The sequence below is a fragment of the Mchenga conophoros genome, linkage group LG3 (genome assembly GCF_057382185.1).
Source record: "Mchenga conophoros isolate Kocher_MC1m ecotype Shallow Benthic linkage group LG3, M_conophoros_male_GT1.1, whole genome shotgun sequence".
NCBI lineage: Eukaryota > Metazoa > Chordata > Actinopteri > Cichliformes > Cichlidae > Mchenga > Mchenga conophoros.
The window spans coordinates 61,895,880-61,915,927 of record NC_140528.1 but is presented as its reverse complement, the minus strand read 5'-3'; the positions used below and the strand labels follow the sequence as shown (position 1 = coordinate 61,915,927).

The 20,048-nt window shown below is 39.4% G+C and overlaps 1 protein-coding gene across 1 annotated transcript in view; it reads left to right on the top strand.

Annotated features, from left to right (window-relative positions):
- The window catches only part of LOC146579904 (basement membrane-specific heparan sulfate proteoglycan core protein-like), an 88,899-nt gene extending 78,262 nt beyond the window's left edge, over positions 1-10,637 (top strand). Inside the window, exons 3-18 of the mRNA XM_085265624.1 lie at positions 277-555; positions 663-923; positions 1,122-1,394; positions 1,505-1,771; positions 2,181-2,453; positions 4,426-4,692; positions 5,176-5,454; positions 5,570-5,845; positions 6,048-6,347; positions 6,567-6,824; positions 7,051-7,299; positions 7,465-7,584; positions 9,649-9,711; positions 9,819-9,878; positions 10,232-10,294; positions 10,513-10,637. Coding sequence (XP_085121750.1) covers positions 277-555; positions 663-923; positions 1,122-1,394; positions 1,505-1,771; positions 2,181-2,453; positions 4,426-4,692; positions 5,176-5,454; positions 5,570-5,845; positions 6,048-6,347; positions 6,567-6,824; positions 7,051-7,299; positions 7,465-7,584; positions 9,649-9,711; positions 9,819-9,878; positions 10,232-10,294; positions 10,513-10,637 — 3,413 coding nt within the window. The remainder of the gene's footprint in view (positions 1-276; positions 556-662; positions 924-1,121; positions 1,395-1,504; positions 1,772-2,180; positions 2,454-4,425; positions 4,693-5,175; positions 5,455-5,569; positions 5,846-6,047; positions 6,348-6,566; positions 6,825-7,050; positions 7,300-7,464; positions 7,585-9,648; positions 9,712-9,818; positions 9,879-10,231; positions 10,295-10,512) is intronic.
- The last annotated feature ends 9,411 nt before the right edge of the window (positions 10,638-20,048 follow it).

The following is a 20,048-nucleotide window of genomic DNA, read 5'->3' as shown; positions in this document are numbered from 1 at the left end:
GTGTGATGATCACACTGAGATCAGGGACCGACCTACCTGAGAAACCTGAGATCTATTATTGAACTCCATCCACCTTCTTAACCCATCATCCAGGGTTGTGACCTATTAAGCACTTACTGAATTAAAAAAATACATAAATTGAAAATTAATAAAAATAAATTGGATTTTTTTAAATTACTATTGAGTTTTTATGTTGAAATCTTTATTTGTTATATAACAAAGTTTTTCCTGAAGCAACTGACAGTCTGATGTTTGTCTTTCCTGTAACTACAACAGCAAGTAAACCCAGAGCCACACTGACAGCACAAAGTTCAGTCATACCAGCAGGGGGCAGTGTGACACTGAGCTGCTCTGTGGAGGGCTCTGCTGGCTGGAAGTTTGACTGGCTCAGACATGATTCACAGTTTTCTGGAGCTCAGAAAATAGGAGCTGGAACATCAGAGCACACTATCAGTATTTCAGAAGGAGGCATCTATTACTGCAGAGGAGGGAGAGGAGATCCAGTTTTCTCCACAGAGGACAGTGCTGCAGTTACAATTCAGAAAGAAGGTGAGGGTTAAATTTTGTTGTGAAATAAAACGAAACATCATGATTAAACTGAAGTAACAATTGATTTATGATTTTTTCAATTTAATATTTGTGTTTATTTGTTTGTTGAACAGTTTTGGCTGCTGTGAAACTGCAGCACAGCTGGTCTCAGATATTCACTGGTGAGACAATCACTCTCAGATGTGAGATTCAGGGAGGTGAAGGAAAGGTGTGGAAATATGAATGGACAGCACCCAACACAAACAGCCCTCCAACATCCAGTGAATACAGGATCAGCAGAGTTTCAGTGTCCCACAGTGGAGACTACAGATGTCGGGGTAGCAGTGACTATCTCTTAACAGGATGGAGTGATGCCTTCAGACTGACAGTTTCATGTGAGTTGGACCATGATTCATGCTGACATTTAATGTTTTCATGTTTACATCTGTCTACTACTCATTGGTGTTCATTCAAAACTGAACTGGTATTTGAAGTTTGAATATTTATTTTCTTATTAATTAATTCATTTTGTTATTGTTATTTTCCCCAAAGTAAATGATAATATGATGTATGTTTTCCTGTATCTTCAACAGCAAGTAAACCCAGAGCCACACTGACAGCACAAAGTTCAGTCATACCAGCAGGGGGCAGTGTGACACTGAGCTGCTCTGTGGAGGGCTCTGCTGGCTGGAAGTTTGACTGGTTCAGACATGATTCACAGTTTTCTGGAGCTCAGAAAATAGGAGCTGGAACATCAGAGCACACAATCAGTATTTCAGAAGGAGGCATCTATTACTGCAGAGGAGGGAGAGGAGATCCAGTTTTCTCCACAGAGGACAGTGCTGCAGTTACAATTGAGAAACAAGGTGAGGGTTAAATTGTGTTGTGAAATAAAACAAAACATCATGATTAACCTGAAGTAACAATTGATTTATGATTTTTTTCAGTTTAATATTTGTGTTTATTTGTTTGTTAGGGAAGAATTGGGCTGCTGTGAAACTGAAGCACAGCTGGTCTCAGATATTCACTGGTGAGACAATCACTCTCAGATGTGAGATTCAGGGAGGTGAAGGAAAGGTGTGGAAATATGAATGGACAGCACCCAACACAAACAGCCCTCCAACATCCAGTGAATACAGGATCAGCAGAGTTTCAGTGTCCCACAGTGGAGACTACAGATGTCGGGGTAGCAGTGACTATCTCTTAACAGGATGGAGTGATGCCTTCAGACTGACAGTTTCATGTGAGTTGGACCATGATTCATGCTGACATTTAATGTTTTCATGTTTACATCTGTCTTAACAGGAAAACTCCAACAATGATCCAGCTGTCTGCAGGCAGCTCAGGACAACAGTTTTTCTCACTGTGCAAACAGAAAGGAGAGACACCATGGAGGCTCTTAAAATATCAGCAATTTAAAGAGGAATGTACAGAGATGACAGTTTGATAAGAGAATGATAAATCAGTGAAATCTTTAGTTTGTTAAACAGTCTAATGTGTCACATGCAGGGAAACTAATTTTTTTTAATTACTCTGTGAATGTTTTAAGTGTGATTAGTGCTGTAAGAAATGTAAGAAATTTATTTATTGTAACAAAGTTTTTCATGAAGCAACTGACGGTCTGATGTTTGTCTTTCCTTTAACTACAACAGCAAGTAAACCCAGAGCCACACTGACAGCACAAAGTTCAGTCATACCAGCAGGGGGCAGTGTGACACTGAGCTGCTCTGTGGAGGGCTCTGCTGGCTGGAAGTTTGACTGGTTCAGACGTGATTCAGTCTCTTCTAAAGCTCAGCTCATGAGAGGAAATGAAGCAAACAGAGTTATTAGTGTCTCACAAGGAGGTCTATACCACTGCAGAGGAGGGAGAGGAGATCCAGTTTACTACACAGAGGACAGCAGTGACGTCACAGTTGTGGAGATTTGTGAGTTTTAAACTTTCTGTTATTTAAGTTTCTCATGTGTTTCATACAAATGTAAAAATAAACATTGTGGCATCAACTCCAAAGAAAACCTGCATATTTATCGCTCATTAGCTGCTGTTAGTCTTTAAATTGTGTTTTATTAAATATTTTTGGCCTCTCTTTCTAAATGCTTCTTCATCCTAAACTGACTTTAAGGGGATATGAAAGACTGTGTATGAAGCCACAGAGCCATAAAAACAAACAAACAAACAAACAAACAAACAAAAATAAAGGTTAATCCTGAACATGTTGTCATCCGAGGTCATCAACAGCTCAGCTAACATCAGGTCAGATCAGGGTCGGTAACCCGTGGCTCTTCCGCCCCTCAGCTGTGGCTCCCGCAAGCTTTGGGTGAAAAAATGAAAAATAAAAGTCCCACACAACATCCCCAACATCTGCAGGAGGAAGTTTACAGAGTGAGAAAAAGAAAAGTGTGTTTATAGCAGCAGCTACTGCAGCCAGAGAGAGTCTGACAGGCCCAGCTGTGAGCCACATGTTAGTATCCAGCTGTTCACTGTGTTCACCGCCTCCAGAGGAAGAAAGTGTGCTGCTGTGACCTTCCCACACCTCTCTCCATCTCTGCACTTTGCCATAAGTTGACCCAGAGCAGAAAGCTAGTTAGCAGCTACGAGCCAAACTCAGAACACTGAGCATCAGCCAGAGGTCTCCGTGGGTCAGAGCCGTGGATCTGGAGATAAACCTGCCGTTCTGACACTCATGTCAACATGACAAAGTCTGCTTTCCATAAGGAGACAAATTTGTGTTGAAAGTATTACAAACACACACGATATGATCAACAAGCAATGATTTGTGGCTTGAAAGCAGCTCACATTTGTGGATCTGTGTGAAGCTGGCAGTTAAATTAGACTCAAAACCCCACGTGGGCACGAGACGTGATCTGTGCGTGTCAGGTGATTCGTCCACATGTATTTAAGGTGTTGTGAGCTGTGTATTATCACCAGATATGCTGTTATTGTGCAATAAATATCTTTATGTTTTCGACCCTGAGCTGATGTATTTTATACTCAGGGCTGCCCGTGGCTGCATGAAAACAACAGAAGATGATCGCTCATTGAAATGGACTGAAGACATAATTATATACAAATAGTTTTCATGATTATTCTTCTTATTTTACAATTATTGGACCACAGCTACATTTTATTTACTTATTCTGAACTCAAACTGACCTGCAGAATGATGCTTTATTTAAAGTAGGCCTGCACAGGCCTGTGCTGTTTTTCTCCTCTTTAAAGTTTTTGTTAAAAAGTTCTTAAAAGGTAAAAAAGCTCTTCTTCTTATTAAGACATCTTGTATTTTATTAAGTATATTTATTATCATCCTTAATTATGGACGATGAATTTTAAAGAAAGAAATCTGAAAAACAATCCGGACGTTAAAATTTGTGCCTCAATGATCAGCAGTTACTCAGGTTTGTGTCGACACATTTGTACAATAGTTTGTGTGAACTGGAGACCTGAAAAGTTGCACACAAATCACTGCACACATCTGTAAATCTTACTTTCTGCTTGTGAATCATATTATACACAGTTGTACCACTTTCAAGGTAAATTTGTTGCCATAAAAACAAGGATATACTGTCCACCTTCACTCCCTGTCTCTGTAGCTGTAAGTGGTTCTTCAAAGGGAAAATGCAGCTGTTAGCTGTAATGTTAGGATTTGTAGATCACTTTATAAATGTGGAGTGTGTGGAGAACAGGCTGTGTGAGTCAGATACACCAGTGGGCCACCACACACGTGTACCACACGGTAAATAAATGTAAACACTGACTTTTAAATCCAACTTCATTTACAGTCAAAATGTCACCAGGATGCAGTAAATCTTTCTCCTCTGAACAACAGAAAAAAGAAAACCAGGCTTCAAAATGACTTTATGTTTCTATTTGTGTCTAACTGGATATTTTCCTGTGAACAGTTCCCAGTAAGCCCACTGTGACCCTGCAGCCATCCTGGACTCAGACATACAGCGGTGAGACAGTCACTGTCAGATGTGAGATTCAGGGAGGTGAAGGAGCTCAGTGGACGTATGAATGGAGAGCAGCCAAGTTAAACACACCTCCAACATCCAATGAATACAGAATCATCAGAGCTACTGAGTCTGACAGTGGAGGATACAGCTGCCGGGGCAGAAGGGACTATTTCTTCTCAGAGTGGAGTGATATCATCACACTGACTGTATCATGTAAGATCTTTCATCCAGAGTATCTAAATAAGGAAAAAGCACTTCTTCTTTCTTACAGCTTTATAACTGTCTTTCATGTTGGTCAGTAAAATGTTTAGTTTTTATTCCAACAACAAAAACCTGAACAGCAGCTTTTTATTCACCGTGAAGAGAACAAAACATATGAGAGTAACTTCTCTGCTGTGCAGCTCTAATACATGAAAGATGAAATGCAGAACAAATGCTGAATCTGTCTCAGCTGCTCCACCACATCCACTAAGAAACATTAAATCCACTGATTGTTCCTCATGTGTGTTTTTAACTTAGAAATGCAGCAAATTAAATATGAAAGATTAGTGTTGTGTTTGTGTGATAGTTGTACAGTTTGTTGCAGCTTCACCATTAAAGTTATGTGATATTTATTATTTCCATATTTCCACCAAGTTATTTAAACTGGTTTGATTCAGTCATTGACTTTTGTTCTTTTTCTAAACTGAACTGCAGATAAACCAAAGGCCAAACTGAGAGCTGATAACACAGCTGTTCCAGTAGGGGGCAGTGTGACCCTGACCTGCTCTGTGAACCCATCATCATCATCTGGATGGAAATACTACTGGTACAGAGATGAGAAATCCTCTGAAGCCCTGACCACACAAGATGCAGTTTTCCACTCAAATGGACAAATCAGTGTCTCACAGGAAGGACTCTACAGGTGCAGAGGAGGAAGAGGAAACCCAGTTTACTACACAGAGGACAGCCAGTCAGTCAGGATTGGGAAAACTGGTGAGTTTAACATGAAGTCAGATAAATTCCTGATTAAGGAGGAAGATGAAGAACAAAAGGCATTAACATTTTTGACATTCATGTGTTTTTATTGTACTTTCTTGAACAGTAACAGCCTCAAACTGGCCTGTTGTGACTCTGTATCCAAACTGGTCTGAGATATACAGAGGAGAGACGATCACTGTCAGATGTGAGATCCATGGAGGAGACACTGAGTGGGATTATGAGTGGGAAACAAACAGCAGGATAAAAGCTCCAAATCAAAATGAATACAGGATTAGATCTGCTTCATCATCCAACAGTGGAAACTATCGCTGTAAGGGCAGAATGAAAAGTTCACAGCATGAAACAACAGAGTGGAGTGATTCAGTCACACTGACAGTTTCTGACAGTAAGTAGAGTCATAGTTCATTTAACCTGGAAATAGAAACAGTTTGTAAAAATGTGTTTTTATTAGTACATGTTGAGATATTTGACATGTTTAGATAGTCTCACTCTTAAAGTTCATCATAAATATTTGTGAGTCAACATTTTAGTGACATTGAATTCAGAGTTAAGAGACGAAAGATTGAGAGAAAATCTTTGTTGAACAGATAAACCCCGTCCTGTCCTCACTGTGTCTCCATCATGGCTGAGTCCTGGAGCCTCAGTAACTCTGAACTGTGAGGTTGAACATCCGTCTGCAGGATGGAGCTTCTACTGGTATAAAGCTGTTCCTGATCTATCAGAGAAATCCTCCAGTTATGAGCTGCTACCTGATGGCAGTGGGACTGCACAGGACTCCTACATCATTCATGGACAGACACACACAGCAGGATATGTGTGCAGAGCTGGAAGAGGAGACCCAGAGTATCACACTGATCACAGTCAACCAAAGTTTGTCTGGTCTGCAGGTCAGTTTGATTCTATCTTTTTTCAAGTAATGCAACAGCAAAAAAATGTAAATTGATGGTTTTTTTGGGGGGCGGGGTTAGCATTGAAGGTGAAAATTATACGAACATTGCGTCTTTTAGCACTGCCCTTTAAACATTAAAGCAAAAGTATATTTTCACTGTGATATTTTGAATGCTAACATCTGTGAGCTTTGTCTCTTCACTACATGTTGTTTCCAGATGTTCATTCAGCAGCGTCTCTCACAGTGAGTCCTGACAGAGTGCAACACTTCACCTCTGACTCTGTCTCACTGACCTGTGAGGGAAACTTCCCTGAGTGGAGAGTGAGGAAGTTCTCTGAGGACGGCCGACTCTCTGACTGTAGGAGAATGACTGGATCCACATGTGACATCAACACATCAAAGTCAGATACTGCAGTGTACTGGTGTGAGTCTGGATCAGGAGAGTTCAGCAGTGCAGTCAACATCACTGTACAGAGTATGTTATTATACATTTACTACTTGGATTTGAGATTGTACAAATGTTTTTCATCATGAAGCTCTGATCTTGTATCTTTAAATCTGCTGTTTGTGTCTTTTATTCCCACATAAATTACTTCACATACAGCAAAGCTGGGACAAATTCTTATTATTGTTTGTCAGCTTTTTCTCAAAGTGTGCAGCAGCTGATGTGACTGAAACAATTGTGTGTGATTGTGTCACAGATGATGGTGATGGTCCTATCCTGGTGAGTCCTGTTCATCCTGTGACTGAGGGAGCTTCTGTTAGTCTGAGCTGCAGTTTGAGAACACAAAAAATACTTTCCAATGTGTTTTTCTATCACAATGACAAACTTATTCAAAATGATCCCCGAGGGGAGCTGAAGATCTCTGCAGTGTCAAAGTCTGATGAAGGTTTCTACAAGTGTCAGTACTCAGGAAGAGAGTCAGCACAGAGCTGGATGTCAGTTAAAGGTGAGCAGGATCAAAACATTTGATGGAGTTTTATAAACCAATGACTGAGAATGAACATTAGATTGTCTGATTTAATTCTTAAAGTCACTTGGCTCCATTTTATAAAAGTATTTTTTTTTATAAAATTATAATTTATTAATAATTAATTGCTATTTGTTGTTACAGTAACTGTATCAGGAGCTGACAGCTCTTCGTCTCCTGTGTGGTTGATGGTTGGACTGGTTTGTGGAGTCTCTCTCATTATTATTCTCCTGCTCTTGTTGTATCGTTGCAGACAGTCCAAGTGTAAGAGCCTCTTTTCTGTTATTAATATTGTTATTATTATTAGTAGTAGTCATAGTCATCGTATTAGTAGTAGTAGTATTGACATTTCATTGAGTATCTGTCACGGTTACTAAACTAAAACACAACTTTATCACAGAACTTAGAAAGTTATCCAAATAAAACAAAAACAAAAACAAAAACTAAGAAACCAAATTTCTACAAATCTTATTAAAACAAACTTTGATGAAGGATGTGACAGCAAAGGAAGATTGAGACAGTCTATAAAACACAATATAATGAGATGATGGGAAACAGGTGGGAACACAGTGATAACTAATGCCCCTTTTCCATTAGTACATCGGTGGACAACTCCAGGCTTCGAGGGCCGGTGTCCCTGCAGGTTTTAGATGTGTCCTTGAACCAACACAGCTGATTTAAATGGCTAAATTAGGTCCTGAACATGTCCTGAAGTTCTCCAGTGGTAACGAACTAATAATGTGATTCAGGTGTGTTGACCCAAGGTGAGATCTAAAACCTGCAGGAGACCAGCCCTCGGGGCCTGGAATTGCCCACCACTGCATTAGTACCTACCTGGATCAACTCACAACTATTCGAATCGTATTGACTGGTTTTCTATTACAGTCAAGTACCACCTAATGTGTGTGGTCGTCCTAATAGCAACATGGCTGAGCATCCTGTGACGTAATTAGTATGCGTCACACACACTACAATGAAGGTGGATGTTGAGGCGATGATAAACCTGCTGCTCAGTCTGTGAATTTTCGTCACACTCTGGGACCACGGTGTTGCTTTTGTAGCTGTTTTCCTCATTGTTGGGTTTCAAAAATGGCTGTTTTGATTCTCATCAACAAAATACTCTCATAAGTCATTGAGTGACGCCACTGAGCAGTCAATCAGTGGGATGCAGGCTGTAGACGTCACATTTTGGAATCGTCTCGGATCGCCTTGAACTCCGGCTGAGTAAATACTGAAAAAGTACCTGGTAACAGGAACTATGACCTGATGGAAAACCCTGAAAACCATGGTGACCTGACCTGAGTAGTTACTAATGGAAAAGAGGTTAACAGAATGACTCGGTGGATGTAAAACTAGACACAAGATACAGATGAGAACAGAGACCAAAATAAAACAGGAAATGACTGACACTGAGACCTGGAGTAAGACACACGAGCTTGACGCAGACAGTAAACAAAACATGGAGACCAGAGAGAAAGAACAGAGTGAGAACACAAGGGGATAAACAACCTCTCATTAACCAAATAGACAGATAACTGTAATGTAAACATAACATCATAATAATAGAACAGAACTATGAAACCAAACCAAAACATCAAAACCCGGGTCAACCATTCAGGGACCTTGAAGGAAGCACAGGCAGGAAGACACCTGCTACACATTGTTACCTGTTGCACCTCCAACGGTTACATCATGGCAGGTGAAGGGTCATCAGCTGGGAGCCACCCTTCATTGATGTTTTGCTCCATTAATCGTGGAACATCTTGTGGTGGTGGAGCAACGGGTGGAGGTCTCCCTACTGTCCCTGCAGCTGACCCTAGGACACTTGTCTTCCCCACATCTGGTCTTTCCAGATCTCCATTAACTTTCACATGTCTTAGATTCAGTTTGTGCTCAGTTTTTATTAAAATCTAGTTGCACAAACATCCAAATAACCAACTGACTACATGCACAAAAGATCAGAAACAAACAGGATTTTATAAACTGATTGTATCTTTAACTCGACTGAAAGAATCCACAAATGTTGTTGTTTCATATCAGAACAACACAAACAGTAACACCATGATGGGTTCATGCTCTGAAAATATCTGATAGTCCTGTTGTTGATTTAAACACAACTAATGAAACTCTGTAAAAGGTTTTTCTGTTTTTTCATTTATCTTTGAAAGATCTGTCATGTTGGTTTTCATGTGTGAGCCACTGAAACACTGGTGCAGTACATCATGTGAAAAGCACAGAGCAGCTAGAGATGAAACAGTCTTTTAATTTAAGGAAACTGGCACCATGTCATTGGTTTACAATTGTGTAACTAAAATATGAACATTTCAGGTGCAGATAAACCCCCAGATGTCATTTACTCTAATATTGAACTGGAAAACTTTGGACATAAGTGTGAGTACACAAAACATATACAATGTAGAAAAAAAGCCTGGAAAGTTTTTGAAACGTTTAAAAATGTATTAAATGTTTTTCTTTTGTGGATTCGATCATCTTAACAGGGAAGCATCATAAAGCAGAGCAGAGTGCTGTTTACTCTGAGGTGAAGACAGGAGCTGCAGGTACAGTCACAACAGTCTCATTCAGTGTTTGTACTTGAATGTGTCATCACATCGTTATATTGCAGGTAATTATAGGTCAACATGGAGTTTAGTTATTCACTGACCAAGCTTAGCTACTACATACGACCACTACACATCAGCAGAGTTGAATCTTATACACATCGAGGGCCGTTCAGAGTTTAGTGTAAGTTTGTCTGCTTCATATACAGAATGATATTGTTATTGTACAGTATGGTATTGTCCATCTATATGTCCCCAAACTAAATAGTTTCTCTCATGTTTTTACTCTGTAATGTTCTTGTCATCATATCTGTGCTGAACAAATGTGTGCTGAGCTCTGACGTCTCTTTTAGAGGACAGTCTGATGTATGCTGAGGTCAAACAGCCCAAAAAAGAAAAAGCCAAGAAAAACAAAGGTGAGCAAAGTCTGCCATCATCTCCACTGAATATTGTTCATCATGTTTATCTGCTCTTACAATGTAAATCTGTTTATTTTGCAATTTATACTTAGGTATTCACAAGTATTCATTACATGGCTAATTAAATCAATCCTACTCTTTGCATCAGTGGAGACATCCAGTTTCCTCCTGGTTAATGATATTATTGTTTTCAATGATCTTCTCTTCATTCACAGGAAAATCAAGTCCTGCAGCTGATGTAGCAGTTTATTCTGAAGTCACATCAGGAAGCTCTCTCAGTAATTCTGCTGCCATGCAGGCTGATTTATTCTTCACATTATTAAATGTCTTCAGCTCATAATATCTTTACATGTTGGAAATCACTTTGTCTCTTTGTGCTTGTCTTACAGGTCAGTGAGGAGAGCTGTAGCAGCAAAGCCAAGAAGAAGCTTTTTATGAAGCCACTCTTGCTCCTCTGCTGCCCAAATATCAGACATGCTCAGCTTTATGTGCAGTTACAATATTACATCATAATATCATATAGAGTTAGTACTCTCTTATAGCATAAAGCATATGTTCTATATAGTCAGCTGTTTTTATATTCTTAAGTTTTATATACAGAAAGCTTTAACTGAATGTTTCCTGTTTCAACATCAGTGAGAACAAAGTGTGAAATATGTGATCTTTAGTAGCTGACAGCACAACTTTAAGTCAGCAGTGTTACATTAAAAAGTACTGTTATGGGCAGCAACACATACTTTTACTGTATTTGTTTAAAAATCTACATTATTAAAAAAATGATCTGATCAGTACTGTGTGAATTTGTCAAAGTCAAAGTCAAAGTCAACTTTATTGTCAATTCTGCCACATGTACAGGACATACAGAGAATAGAAACTTCGTTACTCTCAATCCCTAGATAAAATGAATTGAATGTAATGAATGTATTTCTTGATTTCTCTCCTTTTTTTGTTTTGGGGGTTTTTGCTTTATCTTAAACATTTTTATTAATTTCATGCATTTATAGTTAGAGGTTTGTCCCTGCCAAATGAACTAAATGAATAAATAACATTCAAACTGATGGTGTGTCATTTACCTGTTCCATTGTGTTTAACATTAAATAAAGAAGTCAACAGTTTTTTTGTAAGTTTCTCCACATGGTGCAACACTTAATTCAGATAGTGTAGCAAGCTACAGAACTGGAAGATCAGATTTATGTTCATAAATCAAATGAATCCATAAAGAGACGCATGTATGGGCAGAACTTTGTGCCATCAGAAACTGGATTTGAATAAGTTAAATTAGAATTTGAATTGCTCAACTTGAATAAAAGCTTCTAAAACTGAACTATATTTTTAACATTTAAAACAGATTTGAAGGATGGGTCGGGTGTATCCTTCGTGGCCCAACCTATCCCAAAATTCATAGCGCGGCCCAGCCAATTCCAGTTTCCAAGAATGGCGGCAGCTACTTAGTTTTAATATTACTCTTATTACTCTTTCTGGGTCACAAAATAAACTTTTAAGATATTTTCAGGCAAGAATGTAGCTGTGTGCACTTCAAATATCTGCTCTGTTTATCAAGACATCACATATTGGCAAAAGTGCTCCTTTTTGTTACCCACCAGCTCGATAACTAGCCGGGGTTTCAAGGCTCACAAGAGCCGGCGAGAACACTGAACTCCCCGGCACATCGTTTTCAGATCCCCGCGGTCTTTGGCTACTCAGGTTAAACATGATATAAGTCACTTAGATGATTTTAAAAATTTATTTTTTTGGCTTTTCTCAGTGTTTTATTTGTTCCTGAGTAAATCATTTTGGCTGAGATTAAAGTTATAGTTATTACACAGCTGAATAAACGTCACACAAAACTGATTAAAAAGTGTGAGATGGTAGAATTTACTCCAGTGTCCTGTTATATTTTAGATAACAAGGAGCAGACGGCTGAGTTTATTATTAAACTTTACTGAGACAATCTGCAAATTTCATTAAAGTTTAATAAACTATCATCTAGTCTTTATTTTTAGTTAGCACATATCTTAAACACTTCAAGCTGTAAGCTAATGATAGTTATATAAGAGCAGATGCATGCTGGTGCAATAAGCTGCACGTTTTACATCCAATGGATGCATGATCTGATTAGTCAACTATCAAAATTGGCATTTGTGGCAGCCTTAGTCTGAAGTCATAAAACAAGAATTGTGTATATTTTTTGATGGGTGTATTTTAAAACTGGAAACATGACGATAGAGAACAACCTCTTTGTTCTTCTGAGCGGTCTGTCGTCCTTACACGTGTGTAACAAACTGTCTATTCTGCTGTTCGCCTTTTTATCAGAGGAAACTGAAAACTCTCATGATTTCTGGCTGTGCCTGTGGGTTGAGCCACAAATCTTTTGTTCAGGTTTGATGTTTTCAGCAAACTTCACACAGCAGAGGAAACAAGGAATTCAAAGAGCACCGTGGGAATTTCATAAGCAGCTGTTTTCCTGATTGTTGATTTGTGATTTGCTCATTTAGTGCTTCTGTGTTCAGTTTGTTTGCTACCTGATGTGTTACTACAATATTTTAAGTTATTTATTGCAAGTATTCATTATCAAAAATACAATAAGTCATTGTTTAAGGACGTTTTGTGTAGTACTTTAGTACAAAATATAATCACTGGGTTGTGTTTGGAGTTGGTTGCCAACAGAGGGAGTCATTTTATTATGACTTCATCTGCTTGGCTGGATGTTAAATATTAGAAGATAAAAGTTGAAGACTTTGACTTCAGAGTCTATTATTTCCCATGTCATGTTGCAATAAATAAATACAATAAAACTGTGTCTATAAAAAACAAAGTGTGATGAGCCTTAAAAGTGAAAGAGGATGAATTATTTCTTCTGAGCAGCCTTCAGTGCTTTTGTCACTTGGTGGAAATGATTTTAGTATCACACTCTGTGTTAGTTAGTACACTTTTGCAACATATGTATTTTGTTTGTATGCTTTTATTTTGAAAAGTAGTTTTGTTACTTCCTAACCTAATCCTCCGAACACAATGAGGTAAACTTAAACTTAGAGCAAAGAGGACATAAAGGAAGTCGTGGCAGGAGGCCGTGGAGCTGTTTCTTTGGAACCAGTGTCAGACCTGGAGGAGGAGCCAGACCCAGTAACAGGTGATTGTAATAATAATAATAATAATAATAATAATAATTGTGATTTATTTTACAGCTGTTGTCACCATATGCATAGTATTCTCTTGCACTGCTAGTTTGCTCTGTGTGATTTTATTTTTCATTGCCTGGCTTGTTTTTATTGTTTTGTTTAGGAAGAGTTCATCTTTTAGTTGGCTTTAAAATACAGGAATTTACTGTAAATAAATAGAATTTTATTACTACTGCTGTGTATGCCTTTACTGCCACCCCTTTAAGCTGCTGTAGTCTTCTGTATCTCTTTTTACACCTACATGTGTGTAAATGACTGTTGGTGGTTACTTTCTATCCTCTCAGAGGCTTTTTTTTATCCACTGAAAGGCCTCGTGGTTTGTGACCACCTAGAAAAGAGGAAATGCAGCCTGTGGTTTCAGCCTGAAGTCTTCTGTGTTACAGATGTGCTGTTTTATGTTATCAGCTCATAGCAGAGAATTAACAGGGAATTCACACAAAGGTCACAGTGGGAATTTCACTTTGTTCTCTGTGTGCATGACACATGTTTATATTTGCTCCCTGTACCCAAATAACAGTAATAATTTTCTCTGGTACATTTAAGTATGGATGACAGTGTGTGACAGCAGATTAAAAATGGTGTCACTGCAGTGATGACACATACTAAACTAAAGGGAAAAAATGACGTGCTGTGAAACCATGAAAATAAATTTCTCACACTGCCTTCATACAGCTGCCTTCAACTGTCACCACAAAACAGGCGTTTCAAAACTTTTGCTCCAGGTTTTTGGTATTTTTAGGTTCATCTCAAAGTATCACGTCTACCCTGTGAATGTTAATAACTGTTAATAAGTTCACTACATCACCACCATCACTCCTATTAATGGAGCCCACTCATCCCCAGACTCTGAATCCTCTATGGAAGGCTTTTCAATCAGATCTTTGAAGTATTCCTTCTACTGCTTAAAATATCCTTGGTTGACATCAACAGTGCTCCAGGTGTACTATAAACTTTTTACTCTCCTACCACAAGTGAGTTTTAGTTTCAGCTGCAGCCAGGGTTGCAGTATGCTTGGCCTGCCTGTACCTGTTAGCCTCCTCCAAGGTGCCACAAGCTAATAAAGCCTGAGAGTTTGACGTCTTCAACTTGATGGCTGTCTTTACCTCTCAAGTCTATCATCTGGAATACCACCACGACAGGCACCAACAACCTTGCAGCAGCAGCTCTGTGCAGCTGCCTCAGTAATAGAGAAGAAGAACACGATGCAGTCAGATCCCCAGCCTCCTTCAGAATCCTGATCCAACTGACAACCAGGTGGCGATCATCTCAGCTTCTTGCTTCATCTGAGAGTCCAGAACATGGGGCTGCAGATCTGATTATATGATTACAAAAGTGATCATCCTTCGATCTAGGGTGTCCTGGTGACATGCGCTCCTCAGGTTCAAAGTTGGTGTTCATTATGGTCAAACTGTGATTAGCACATTAGTCTAATAACAAAACATCACACAGGTTCAGCTGATGCAGAAGGTGAGATGATTCTCACATTATGGACATGTGGCAAAAAGCAAAAACTGGTCTGGTGCTGATTTTTGCTGTCAGCTGTTACCTGTTTAGCTCTGGGGTAATGATGCATCAGCTTCATGTATTCTTGAAGTCAACCCACCATGTGTCATTACACAAGGGAGGCACTTAAAGCTCAAGTCGAGTGAGGTGGACCAGAGAATAGGGCTGTATCTACACCTGACTTGCTTCTAGACATTTCTCACAGTGAATTAGCAACCAAAAAAACTGGCTTCCTCATCTAAGTACTTAAAAAAAACCAATATTTATTTATTTATTTTTGTTTTGCTTTATTTTCTTTCTGATACAGCTTACCATGGTTGTGCCAAGTAGATTTCATCACAAAGTTTTGAAGACATCCCACAATCAGAGCATTTGGGTGTTCATAAGGCTTACAATTATATTCAGAACTATTTCCTCTGGCCTTGACTGAAGAAAGATGTATCTGGTAACATTACAACACGTCACATGTGTCAACCAGACTAAAAAGCTGTCTCGTATTCCAGGGATTTAAACGTTGTTGTCACGATTAGTTAACGGACTCAGGCTCAGACCAGGGAAGGGAGAGGTCCGGGAAAGAGCTTCACAAAAAAATCTTCAGTAAGAGATGAACTGATGGAAACAACTCACTGATTCAGATTTTCAGCCTACTGAGCAACTGACGCTGATAGCTCAACGATCCAGCGACGAGTAGCACAGTGCTGCCTATTTAAGTAGGACTCGGGATTACGAAGATAGGCAGCAGGTGTGGAAATGGCAGGTGCGTGGACCAGGGGCAGGAGCCTGTAATGTGCACCCCCTCTGGTAGGAGAGAGAGAGCGAGAGAAAGAGCAAAACAACAAAAACACATGTTGCGTAATTCGGGATCAGCTGGTGAGGCACAGGGACCATGACAGTTCTGCTGTCCATGCTGTCCATGTGCCCATTTCCACAGTGTGGAAATAATGATGGTTTTTTGAAACAGGGAAATGTGTAAAAAAAACCCTTTCCTGTTCCACCTGTGCTGATGGCAGAGACTGCAGAGATTCAATCATCTGCTGCTCTGTGAGTTCCACCTGTTGACATCCTTTTGGGAACTCTGCCACTGATCAGTACCCATTGCTGCCAATTATGGATTAATTAATTGATTATTATGTGGTTCCTGGCCTTGGTTGGGTTCTGTCATCATGAAGTTCATTAAAAAAATGTTTCATGAATATTTGCTCTGACTGAACTTTTGAAGGCTGGACCAGTGTGAAGTTTGTCTCATTTTAAGCTTTAGATGATAAAACTTTCCTGTTTTATTCTGTTTTCTCTTCTGGTCCTAGAAGCACAATATTTCAAAGTGGAATCAGCTCTGTTTCACCAAACTTGTGATACTTGTGTAGCCGAGTGGTAAATTAATAATAATATTTTCCATTTCAGTTAACCAAATAACTTAAGGGTTAACTGCAGTTTTCCCAAAAAAAAACGTAACAAGAAATGCATCTTGGGACTTCCTGTTTACTTTTCTTTTTGTTGTGGATGTGGAACGGGAATGTTGTGAAGGAGTTAAATTGTTGGTAAGGAATTGTTAAATATGCACATAACTCATTGAAACATATTGTTATAATTGTAATGCAGTGGCAAAACGTCAGTATTTTAACAAGATGATGTATTTCTTAAATGTGTGATGCAAAGGACCTGTATGTGCAGCGTGGAGCGGCCATTTTCTCCATGCAAGGGATAAGCTGCGAGATCGTCTATGTGCTCCAGTATTGCAAGTGAGCTGAGATTTCTGTGGAATGTAAGTGTGTATAAACATGTATGTAACACTTCCACATTTTGTTAAAGGAGCCTTGTGTGATTTAGTTCTTTGTATTTTGTTCTGCACAGACAGAGGCCACTGCCGTATTTTTGTGTTTTGTATTTCATTTCATTTCTTTTATTCCTCGTATTGTAGTGGCGCATGTTTGTTTAATAGGTTATTCTGTTACTTTGCCACATTACCCCTCGTGCTGTAGATGTTCAGTACAAGTCCATATGGCCGCTGTTTGACAAAAGTGAAGGTCAAAAGACATTTTTTGGTTTGTTCAGTCGTCATTGACAATAAAACTGCACATTTAGAACCCCAGTAATTGTGTCCTGCGTGGCTAACCATTTCCCAGGCTACACTTGTATTTTCAAACTGAACTTCAGCCCACCTGTGTTACCTTCATGGCCCACGAGGGGGCCCTGGCCCACACGTTGGGAATTACTAGAGCTGACAAGGTGGTAACTCAGAATACAGTAGTTTATTTGTAAAACATGTATGAAAATAACATGTTTGTCAGCATCAGTGGTGTGAAGCATGTGTGGCAGAGCTGAGAGAGATTCTCTGTTTGTTTCGATACAATGTGATGGTAAAATAATGTTTGCCTGCTGGCTTTCACAGAGGTGTTATATCTGTCACTGTGAGTCAGCACTGAGCTGCCGAGCTCGCTTCAGTAACACAATGATGACTTGACTATCTTTTTCTTCTGCTGCAGAATTAAAATGAGGAAGAACAATTTAAGCTAAATATGTGTGTTGCCTTCCAGAAAACATGTTTTATCTCTGACAGCTGGCAGCAGAGAGAGCAAAATGCAAAGTTTTAAAAACTCAGTTTTTTGTCTTTGCTGGTTGTCATCTCTTGTAGGAATGAATTTTTATTGATTATCCACTTCCTCTTTCCTCTCTCAGTTATGTTAAAAGCATCTTGCTAACTATGTAATATGTTATGTATTAGGGCTGGGTATCGTCACTGATTTCTAGAATCGATTCAATTCCGATTCACAAGGTCCCGAATCGATTCGATCCACGATTCGATTTAATTCGATTCGATTCGATTTAAATCTGGGAAATTTTGACAGTCAGAAATATTATAATTCAGATCAGAACATTTACATATTTTTGTATCTATAAAAAGGAAGCTGACACTCGCAAGACTTTATCCAAGGTGTGAGCATCACAGCAGATGCCTTTGTGTCAAAGTAGCTGAAGATAAAACACAGAAAAACATGTAGGTGATTTTCCTGGCCTGGGATTTTATAAAAATATTCCGCAGTACATCGAAAACGAAAGAAAACCATTAATTAATGAACATTACCTCTGACGTTACAGCGGTTTTATTAGACACACGGCTAAGCATTTTGCATTTTGAATAATTTTAAAAAGTTTCAATTTGTTCAGTATTGAACAGCAGAAATGAGGTTTTCTTTTCGGAAGCATGTAAAAGGGAAAAAAACAGCGGCCGACAGCCTGTAAGCAACAGTAGACTTGTGCATAACAAGCAAGCGAACAATGAAGAAAGCGAAACTGTTCGAGAGAGGGGGGAGAGAGAGAGCTGCGCATCGCAATGGAAGCAAAACAGTAAAAGAATTCATGATGATGTTTATGTGAAGCGTTTGGATCTTCTTTTGCTGCTGGTTCGGTCAATATTGTTTGGAGAGAGATCAAACTAACAGCTTTAGAATCAGCGCATAAAGGGCGTGAACGCAAAGCGCGGACCCGGATCAGCGAGCTGTCGGCTTTCAGCCCCGACTGTGAGAAAGGCGACATCTAACTGATTCTGATCCGCTGTGTGTTTAAGTCTATGTGAAGAATCCCTGTACCTGCTCTCATTTACTGTTTGGTGGTTCTTGAAATTTTGTGAGATGTCACCAGAGATTCTGGCATTTCGGACAAAATAAATTTATATTAAAAAATCGATTTTGGATTTTAATGAATCGATTTTACGTTATCCAAGCCAGAATCGATTTTAATCGATGAATCGATTATAAAAACCCACCCCTATTATGTATGTCTATGTATGTCATGTATGTGGGCATATGGCAGCACGGTGGTTAGCACTGTTGCCTCACAGTAAGAAGATCCTGACTTCAATTCCACCATCAGGCCGGGGTCTTTCTGTGTGGAGTTTGCATGTTTTCCCCATGTTTGCGTGGGCTCTCCTCGGGTTCTCCGGCTTCCTCCCACAGTCTAAAGACATGCGTTCTGTGGGGATAGGTTGATTGAAAAATCTAAATTGCCCATTTAGATTGTGAATGTGCGACTGGTTGTCTGTCTGTGTGTGTTACCCCTGCAACAGACTGGTGACCTGTTCAGGGTGTTCCCCACCTGGGATAGGCTCCAGCACCCCCAGCGACCCTGAAAAGGATAAGTGGAAGCAAATGGATGGACACATGTATTTAGTTACCAAGTATATTTTAGTTTGTACAAGATGTGCATTCAGATTATTTTTTTTAAGTTTCACAGTGTGATATTATATATGGCCAAAAGTATTCACTCACATCCAGATCACTGAATTCAGCTGTTCCAGCTTCTTAAATTCTAAAACCAAATGGTGGAGTCCCGGGTATTTACACCCTAATGCAGGTTGTTGCTTAACAGGGTCGTTGGCCCACTATTAATCATGTGACTCAAGTTGTGAAAAAAGGCGTGGATCACTATCGCCAGAGGTTTTGGGTAAACCATAAAATTGTGTGACCTTGCCTCACAATTTCATGTGAGCTATCGTCACCTAATGCAAGATGTGCCTGGGCATATGGGAAGGGATCTCAAAACTAGATTGTAGGTGGCAGATGGTTGGTGTCATAAGCCATCCTCTCTGTTCAAAGATGGTCGTTCACGGTGACATAGATGTCCTGTTTCAAACGATCTGTCTTGTCTGTCCAAAATGTGAAGATTGGCATCCTCATTGGCATCGTTCATCTGACCTTGAAGTGCAGACGACGATCTGAGGCCGACATCATATTAAACCCTATGGTTTAAGAATGGGATATCACTCATGTTTATATGTGTGTAAAAGCAGACAAGTGACTACTTTTGGTATCAGAGGCTATGTCTACACTTCGACCTGTTGTTATTTCTGTCTGCTATTTATTTACTTTCCGGCTCTTTGAAAGGTCGCGTCAAAATGGACTAACAATGAGGTGGAGTTGTTGCTGCAAATAACACAAAAGTACAAAATTGCAAAAGCAAGTGAGAATTAAAGAATTTGAAGAAAAGCTATCTGGAGCATGTACAAACAGATATTAATCTTTAATAGGGCTGTCAAAACTGAGAGCAAACAAAATGCCCTCCGCTTGCTTAGT